The 10,225-nt window shown below is 44.3% G+C and overlaps 1 protein-coding gene across 1 annotated transcript in view; it reads right to left on the bottom strand.

Moving 5' to 3' along the window:
- Positions 1 to 977: 977 nt before the first annotated feature.
- The window catches only part of LOC126188474 (mucin-5AC-like), a 223,555-nt gene continuing 214,307 nt past the window's right edge, over positions 978 to 10,225 (bottom strand). The window contains exon 8 of the mRNA XM_049930078.1: positions 978 to 1,630. Coding sequence (XP_049786035.1) covers positions 978 to 1,630 — 653 coding nt within the window. The remainder of the gene's footprint in view (positions 1,631 to 10,225) is intronic.

Below are 10,225 nucleotides of genomic sequence, written 5' to 3'. Positions count from 1 at the left end.
TCACTAGCAGTCGAGATGACAGGCATCTTATCCGCATGGCTGTAACGGATCGTGCTGCCATGCCTCGATCCCTGAGTCAGCAGATGGGGACGTTTGCAAGACAACAACCATCTGCACGAACAGTTCGACGACGTTTGCAGCAGCATGGACTATCAGCTCGGAGACCATGGCTGCGGTTACCCTTGACGCTGCATCACAGACAGGAGCGCCTGCAATGGTGTACTCAACAAGGAACCTGGATGCACGAATGGCAAAAGTCATTTTGTCGGATGAATCCAGGTTCTGTTTACAGCATCATGATGGTCGCATCCGTGTTTGGCGACATCGCGGTATACGCACATTGGAAGCCTGTATTCGTCATCGCCATACTGGCGTATCACGCGGCGTGATGGTATGGGGTGCCATTGGTTACACGTCTCGTTCACCTCTTGTTCGCATTGACGGCACTTTGAACAGTGGACGTTACATTTCAGATGTGTTACGACCCGTGGTTCTACCCTTCATTCGATCCCTGCGAAACCCTACATTTCAGCAGGATTATGCATGACCGCATGTTGCAGGTTCTGTATGGGCCTTTCTGGATACAGAAAATGTTCTACTGCTGCCCTGGCCAGCACATTCTCCAGATTCTCTGACCAACTGAAAACGTCTGGTCAATGGTGGCCGAGCAACTGGCTCGTCACAATACGCCAGTCACTACTATTGATGAACTGTGGTATCGTGTTGAAGCTGCATGTGCAGCTGTATCTGTATACGCCATCCAAGCTATGTTTGATTTAATGCCCAGGCGTATCAAGAGCGTTATTACGGCCAGAGGTGGTTGTTCTGGGTACTGATTTCTCAGGATCTATGCACCCAAACTGCGTGAAAATGTAATCACACGTCAGTTCTAATATAATATATTTGTCCAATGAATACCCGTTTATAACCTGCATTTGTTCTTGGTGTAGCAATTTTAATGGCCAGCAGTGTACGTCTTACGACAATTGTAAAGCCATAACTGGGATGCCAGGGCTTCTTGGCGACGCCTCCGACAACATTTCCACGTTGCGGTTATGGTGGGGGTGTGAACGAGATGACAGTGAGAGTGGGGAGATGGAGTAACTGGCCAGTGAGTTGTGAGTAGAAAGTAAGCAGCCCTCACCAGTCTGCCTGTCGGCGAGCGAGGTTGCCGAGAGCGTGGACTTGGAGCGCGCCAGGTCTGCGGGCGGCGGACAGGGTGGCGGCTTGGAGGCGGCGGACCCAGCAGAGCTTCCGGCGCTCGCAGAGGGCGCCCGGGGCGGCTTGCCGGCCGCGTCCGCCTTGTCGGACAGCGACGAAGCCGAGCCGGACTTGGAGCGCGGGGCGTCGGTCAGCGACGACGCCGACGCCGACGGCGAGCGCGTCCTGGTCGTCTGCGCCTGCATCTCGGAAGGGGCAGTCTTGATGGCCGCCGCGTCTGCCGGCGCAGACGCGCGGGAAGACTCGGAGTCGTGCGGCGTGGCCGCCCGTGAGTTGGGGGCAGACGCAGCCGCCTCCGCTCCCGCCTCCGGCCTGGCCGGCGGTGGCGCTGGTGATTTCTCCGAGAGCGATGCCGCTGAAGACGACTTCGAGCGCGTCGAGAGGTCCGAGTCTGACCTCTGGAGGCGACCTGTAACGGATGATTGGGAAAAGAATGTTGGAAATTGTTGTGGCACAACATCAGTAGGTAATGCAAACATCCTTTTTCTTGGCCAATTTCTACATCTACATCTACATCCATACTCCGCAAGCCACCTGACGGTGTGTGGCGGAGGGTACCTAGAGTACCTCTATCGGTTCTCCCTTCTATTCCAGTCTCGTATTGTTCGTGGAAAGAAGGATTGTCGGTATGCCTCTGTGTGGGCTCTAATCTCTCTGATTTTATCCTCATGGTCTCTTCGCGAGTTATACGTAGGAGGGAGCAATATACTGCTTGACTCTTCCGTGAAGGTATGTTCTCGAAACTTCAACAAAATCCCGTACCGAGCTACTGAGCGTCTCTCTTGCAGAGTCTCCCACTGGAGTTTATCTATCATATACGTAACGCTTTCGCGATCATTAAATGATCCTGTAACGAAGCGCGCTGCTCTCCGTTGGATCTTCTCTATGTCTTGTATCAACCCTATCTGGTACGGATCCCACACTGCGGAGCAGTATTCAAGCAGTGGGCGAACAAGCGTACTGTAACCTACTTCCTTTGTTTTCGGATTGCATTTCCTTAGGATTCTTCCAATGAATCTCAGTCTGGCATCTGCTTTACCGACGATCAACATTACAAGCTCATTCCATTTTAAATCACTCCTAATGCGTACTCCCAGATAATTTATGGTATTAACTGCTTCCAGTTGCTGACCTGCTATTTTGTAGCTAAATGATAAAGGATCTATCTTTCTGTGTTTTCGCAGCACATTACACTTGTCTACATTGAGATTCAATTGCCATTCCCTGCACCATGCGTCAATTCGCTGCAGATCCTCCTGCATTTCAGTACAATTTTCCATTGTTACAACCTCTCGATACACCACAGCATCATCTGCAAAAAGCCTCAGTGAACTTCTGATATCATCCACCAGGTCATTTATGTGTATTGTGAATAGCAACGGTCCTATGACACTCCCCTGCGGCATACCTGAAATCACTCTTACTTCGGAAGACTTCTCTCCATTGACAATGACATGCTGCGTCCTGTTATCTAGGAACTCCTCAATCCAATCACACAATTGGTCTGATAGTCCATATGCTCTTACTTTGTTCATTACACGACTGTGGGGAACTGTATCGAACGCCTTGCGGAAGTCAAGAAACACGGCATCCACCTGTGAACCCGTGTCTATGGTCCTCTGAGTCTCGTGGACGAATAGCGCGAGCTGAGTTTCACGTGACCGTCTTTTTCGAAACCCATGCTGATTCCTACCGAGTAGTGTTCTAGTCTCCAGAAAAGTCATTATACTCGAACACTATACGTGTTCCATAATTCTACAACTGATCGACGTTAGAGATATAGGTCTATAGTTCTGCACATCTGTTCGACGTCCCTTCTTCAAAACGGGAATGACCTGTGCCCTTTTCCAATCCTTTGGAACGCTACGCTCTTCTAGAGACCTACGGTATTCGGTTGAAAAAATGGGGAACTGGTTGTGGGTGGCCGTGCAATGTGCCCTCTTCAGCTCCTATCAGTTCCATGAAGTGCCAATAGGTGGCGGCGCTACACATAGCCCTGAAAATGGCGTCTGTAAAGCCGTCGGCACATGGACCGTGCTGTCGAACGTTAACGTTGAGCGTGCCAAGTTCAACGTGCTGCTGAACGCTCAGGAACGATGCGACTTGTGCATACGGAACGTGGGCTCCAACGTGGTATACGCGATCGCAACGCACTCCAGCGGCAGTTGAGGGATGCTTCTAGTTCGTAAATCACGCTGTTTACTCAACGGCCACGCGTAAAATTCCCACGCTAGCCCTATTAAAACGCACATTTCCTCCATCGTCCACGAAAAGGAAAGTACCATGTCCAATCAATAAGGACACAGGCTTATAAAAGTTCCATTAGAAATAGTGCATTACAAATTTGGAATACTTCTTCGCATAAGATAAACATTATTTCATCATTCTCACATATTAGTTAAACCCCAAGGTCAGTGTTACTTGATCACTGTTCCTACCCAGTAGCAGAATCTTTGCAACATGTGAACTGCGAAGCGTAAAAGAAAAAGGAGCAAAATATCTTTATACAAGTAGCGCAAGTTGTACTGTAGATTAAGCCAATCGAACAATGTCACCCCTCAAAAAAAAGGTGAACTTATATTTACGTAACATCAAATATTATAGTATATATTTATATAAAAGTAATAATAAAGCATCAGAACCTAATAAAAACGCGAATGTTAGGGAAAAAAATGGGGAGTGTCGAGTCGCGAACCACCGCCCCTAACTGACAACTCTTTTCAGGACAGTGACTGTACTTGTTTTTTTAATAAAAAAATTTATTCAAAAAACAATGTTACACATTCCAAATACATACCAAGTTCATGTATTAACCATGTACACATGTTATACATGAAGTTATTTAAACAAAACGGTTTGATCATTTCAGTTACGCTGATGTGAAAGAAAGACAACAGAAGATTGTGTTACTGACTACAGTACCAGAAAGAATTAGGTTAAACATTAAGAAAAGTTTTTTTTAAAGGCATTCAAACTTCAACCTGAAGAAATAAAATCAGCGCTTTGAATGACATGAGCTCCCCTCTTTACAGAAGCATAATTAGTTCTTTATGATGGATATCAGCAAGTTGGTGGGATAATATTAAATATAAAACAATTTAATGATCATATTAGACAATTTCTGTAATACTTGAGAATGGCGGAAGGAAATATATAATAAAGTTGACTAGCCTTCCAACTACACTTTCTGGACATTAATTGAATGTTAAGTATCTGAAGTGATCAGACCTATATAATCAGTCTTTCACTGCGAAACTGACTTACACATTACAGTGCAAAAATCAACAGGGTAATGTGACAGCCATTGAATATTACATTTATCAGATAGAATCTTATGGATTTAACCAATCGGTAAGGACATTTCTATAAAAACTGTCTGTACTCATTACGCTGAACCAACATCACACATCTTACATGTAATCATATTATGTTAACCCTTGCTGGAAACCTTAATCGTAGATATGTTACTAATTGAAATTTAATTATAACAAATTGTACCAAGAACAATACGTTTTGGGTGAATCTTCAGTATGTTGCTGCCTTCAAATTGGCTACTCTCATAATACGCAAGTTACAATAATTCTTTTGCCACGAATATGATGTTTCTCATTATTTTATTGGAACGAATCACGGGTTTTCCAGCAATTCTCAATTTGCTGGTGCTCAGAAACGGCATATATACATATAGGCTTAAAATGAATGCCAATATGGCGCCTCACAACTCTGTACTGAAGGGAGACGGCGTTGTACCATCTCATTGGTCAACGCTCAGACGCACGCTCAGAAATCTGACATGCCAGATATTGCTCTGCACGTTCGGAAAGACTCCCGAGCGTGCTATTCCACGCTATGACGTCAGAAACTCGGCACGCTCAACGCTCAACGTTCGGATGCACGGTCCGTGTGCCGACGGCTTAACGGAGTTACGCTCCAAGCAGAGAGCTGTCTTTCAGTATTTTTTGGCGGAAAATAACCATCCCCAGATAATCGTAGGCCTTGTGAACTGTCTACGGAGACCTGGCAGTGCAAAAAGGGACGGTGAGTAGCTGCGGGAGGCGTCTGGCTTCATCACAAGGTCGCGCAAAACTCTCCGAGCTCCCGCGTGTTGGCCAGCCGCGCACAGCTGTGACTCCTGCAATGTTGGATCGTGTGGACACTGTAATTCGAGGTGATCGACGGTTCAACTCGCTGATGACATGGACATCTCTGTTTGTGCTGCTGACACACTCGTCCACCATTTGAAGGTATGCTTCCATTTGAGATGGGACCATTAAGTTACGGTGAAGAAATTAAAACATAACAGCCATCCGAGAAGAGTGGCAACCCTGTAGTCTTTTGAAGATGAGAATGAAACGCTTTTTCTTCTTTGTAGAAGGACCTACCGTCAACAAGGAAATCAGATGATCGGGTAAAGTATTTAAAGTGTGAGCCTATGAGGATTGTACGGGGTGGTTTAGAGTTGAGTTACATGAGTATCGGTGTGTCCCATGCTCAGACGGAAAATGCAACATTGCCCCTTTGTGCCCCACAGAGTACCCGATTTTGCCCAGACGTATGAGATGTAACCATATATTGCACAGTGCTGAGCTATACATTGAGCTATACATTGAGCTGCAGCGAATTGACGCATGGTGCAGGGAATGGCAATTGAATCTCAATGTAGACAAGTGTAATGTGCTACGAATACACAGAAAGATAGATCCTTTATCATTTAGTTACAAAATAGCAGGTCAGCAACTGGAAGCAGTTAGTACCATAAATTATCTGGGAGTACGCATTAGGAGTGATTTAAAATGGAATGATTATATAATGTTGATCGTCGGTAAAGCAGATGCCAGACTGAGATTCATTGGAAGAATCCTAAGGAAATGCAATCCGAAAACAAAGGAAGTAGGTTACAGTACGCTTGTTCGCCCACTGCTTGAATACTGCTCAGCAGTATGGGATTCTTACCAGATAGGGTTGATAGAAGATATAGAGAAGATCCAACGGAGAGCAGCGCGTTTCGTTACAGGATCATTTAGTAATCGCGAAAGCGTTACGGAGATGATAGATAAACTCCAGTGGAAGACTCTGCAGGAGAGACGCTCAGTAGCTCGGTACGGGCTTTTGTCAAAGTTTCGAGAACATACCTTCACCGAAGAGTCAAGCAGTATATTGCTCCCTCCTACGTATATCTCGCGAAGAGACCATGAGGATAAAATCAGAGAGATTAGAGCCCACACAGAGGCATACCGACAATCCTTCTTTCCACGAACAATACGAGACCGGAATAGAAGGGAGAACCGATAGAGGTACTCAAGGTACCCTCCGCCACACACCGTCGGGTGGCTTGCGGAGTATGGATGTAGATGTAGATGTAGATCACAAAAGTCATGGGACAGCGGCATGCACTCATACAACTGGTGGTAGTGTCATCCACACAAGGTATAAAATGGCAGTGTTTTGGTGGAACAGTCACGTACGGTACGGAAATGGTTACGTTCAGCTATCTGGAGACCATTCGAAGCCGTCGCATAACTTCATGTCCCCAAGAAACGATTTTTATTTTTATGGATGACAATGTGCCTTGTCACCGAGAAACAATTCTCCTCGATTGGTCTGAAGAACGTTCTCGACAATTCGCCAATTCGACAAATGATTTGGCCATCCAGATCGCCAGACATGAATCCTTTCGAAGATTTATGGGACCTAACCGAGAGATCAGTTTGTGCACAAACTTTTACGCTGGCAACAGTTTCGCAGTCATGACGTTTATAGATGCAGCATGTCTGCAGTAGAAGAGCCAAAACCAAATGGCATAGCCTATTTATAAAATGGAGTGTTGTCCGGTAATCCGTTTTGTGCATTTTAAGAAGAACAACGGTGCAACAATCCGTGCTGAGTTGGTGGAAATGTAGGTCAACAGTGTACCATCCTAACTGGCGTAGATGATTCCAGTGTGGTCAACAAGGCCGGTTCGTAAACACTTTTCTACCTAAGCGACTTATAACCCCCCCCCCCTCCCCACCCACTTCTGTTCCCTCGTACACCTTCACCCGTGTCATTTTTCGTTACGAAGCTTGAAGTCAGTCTTCGTTACTAAGTTTGATACCGAATGTATACAAATACCTGTCCCGTACAGAAGCCTTTCATTTGCGGCACCGCTGGAGCCCTTCTCAGCGGCGGCTTGTGTAGCTTAGGCCGTGCTGCTCAGATAAGTAGCAAAACATCTTTCTGTGAAAAACCGGCAACGACAAAAGAATCTCAAGTCCTATTGCACGAAGACAATCACGGTCGATGTAATATAGAAAAAGTGAAATAAACCATGGATCGGTTTTCGACAAGTTGTACGATCTTTTGAACACGATAAACGTCACCGCCCACTGGGTTTCATTCTCACACTAATCTAAAAAGTCTGCCAAAGTGAGGAAGCAGGGAAAATGTGGCATCTGTGTCAGACCAACCCAAACGACTTCTTTAGCTACTGTATCACCAATGGATGAGTGCAGTACGCTGTACTGTCATCCCGAGACAAAGCAGACAAACAAGCAATGGAAACACGTGCATTGATCCTCCACCGAAAGAGATGAAGACCCAAGCATTGTTGGGCAAGGAGATGCCGAGTGTTCATAGGACCACACTGGTGTGGTAGTATAGAATATGTTTTTAAGTGGTGAACCATGACAAAAGCATATCGAAATCTCCTGACGAGGTTACATTAGGTAGTCAAGAAGATGCGTCGGTGGGAAGATGCGAAAGAGGGAGGGGGTGGGGGTGAGGGTTGCTGCATGATAACGCCTCAGTTCATTTTGCAGAGGACACGTGTTGCTTCTTTGGACTACCAAATTTTGCCTCTTCCACCCCGTGAACTCCTGATTCGACACCCACTGACTTCTCCCTCTTTTCCCAGATGAAGAAAACATTGTGTAGCAGGAACTTCCAGAATCACGACGAGGCATTTTTGGAGATGGAATGTCTCCTGAACAACCGGAACAGCTTAACATCGAAACTGAGAACAACACACCGGCTACAGAACTGCAGGTGTTCTCCTATCTAGGAAGCAAGATTACACAAAATGGTCCCAGCAAGGGAGTTATCGAAAGCAGATTGGCCCAGGCGAAGGAAGCCTTCTTCATTGAAAGAGCTCTATGAACATCATTTATAATTGATATGGAGATGGGGAAGAAGTTCCTGGATATATACGTTTGGAGCACAACATTTATAGAAGTGAAAAGTGGACCATAATAAATATAGAGAAACTGGTCGAAGTGAAATGTGCTACCGGAGCACGATAAAGTTAAATGGGCAGATAAGAGTCTAAATGAATAAAAACTAAAAGTACTTGGTCAGGAAACAGGTAGCTGTTGCACACTGACTGGAGGAAAATTTACTGTACGCACGCTTCTGTACGCATCCTAAGCTGTCTGATCTTATTCTCACAATAACTACGAGAAATATACAATGGCGGAGGCAGAAGCCCATGTATCACCATTACCAGGAAAGTTGACACGTTCGGCAGACCTCTGTTGCGGCATCTAGAAATAGCTAACTTGGCGTTAGGAGGATAAGTGGGAGCAGGTAGGGGCGCTGCACTCTCTCCTCTTTCCACTTCCTCTGTTCGAATCTCCTCTCAGGTGACGTCACGCTACAAACAATACGTCATACTATTAAGAGACGTAAGCTCCCGATGGAGAAGACGGCGAAATCTTAAACGCTCGAATGTCTGCTCAATCACGACATGACTTGAGCATTTGAAATCTGGTGACTTAAAATGTTTGGAGCACTACTGTCCTAATAACTTTGTCTTTTATTACAATTTCATTTTAACAGTTTTCAATGATATTTCTTTCTGCTCGTTTTATCATAGGTACAAGGTTTTTAATTTCTTGTAGTAATCAGTTTTGCGTGATTATTTTCTTCCATGAAGTGTCTGTTAATCAGTTATAATATACGTGTAAGTGTTTTTGTGAGTACACATTTTAGAATCTTGGCTTTCAATGAAAAATTTGGCATGCAAAGTCCATAGATTTTGTCTGATTTTAAGATACGACAGTTGTTGGCGTGTGCATATGTTTTTAATTTTTCATATTACTTCTAAAATTTGTCTTTTAAATTTTTTTAACATTAATTTGCGTTCTTGGTGCGGTGTTTAAAATACTACCTTAACTTGATAGGCCACAGAAAACATAAGTAATTGCAGAGTACGCTGTTATTCTCCCACTTGAATTTAGTAATTCAACCAATATGGTCCGCAGACGTAATTCTGATTGGGGAGAAATCACATATGGGGTTCCCCAAGGCTCAATCTTAGGTCTGCAGTTGTTCCTCATGTATGTAAAAGATCTTCTATCTAATACACAAAAAGCATTTCGAGATTACATTACTATTACAATCAATCCAAGCATATATGCAGGAACAGAAGAAATGGTAAACAATATTCTTAAAAGTGACTCTGAATGGTTTTCTGTGATCGGTCTCACCCTCAATTTTAAGAAAATGCGGCATATTCAGTTCTGCACATCTAGGGATACTACACCACCGATAAGTGTAATAAAAGGCGAGGAAATAATACAAAGGGTGGAAACTTAAAAATTCTCATGTGTCCATATTGATGAGAATTTAGACCGGGAAAAGCACATTTGCACTTAGAATCATTTCAAATCTGCGGAGAGACAAATCAGTAACCTGACATATTTTGTATATTTTTATTCAGTAATGTCATATGGGATGGTGTTCTTCATTGCTCAAAAACGTGCTTTAAGAATAATATGTGATGCTCACCCACGATAGCCTTGTAGACATCTATTTAAAGAGCTGAGCGTTCTGACTACTGCTTCACAGTATATTTAGTTCCTCATGAAGTTTCTTGTAAATAATCCACTGCAGTTCAAAAATAACAATGATTGGACAACATGGTTTTGGATTAACAGCGATTATATAATACTACAATGACGATGATGTACATAATTACAATGCAAGAAGAAGAAATGACATTCATTACTCCACAATCAGGTTGTATTTA

Source organism: Schistocerca cancellata, chromosome 5 (assembly GCF_023864275.1).
Source record: "Schistocerca cancellata isolate TAMUIC-IGC-003103 chromosome 5, iqSchCanc2.1, whole genome shotgun sequence".
Classification (NCBI taxonomy): Eukaryota; Metazoa; Arthropoda; class Insecta; order Orthoptera; family Acrididae; genus Schistocerca; species Schistocerca cancellata.
The sequence above is the reverse complement of the archived record's forward strand: the minus strand, read 5'-3'. Positions and strand labels throughout refer to the sequence as shown.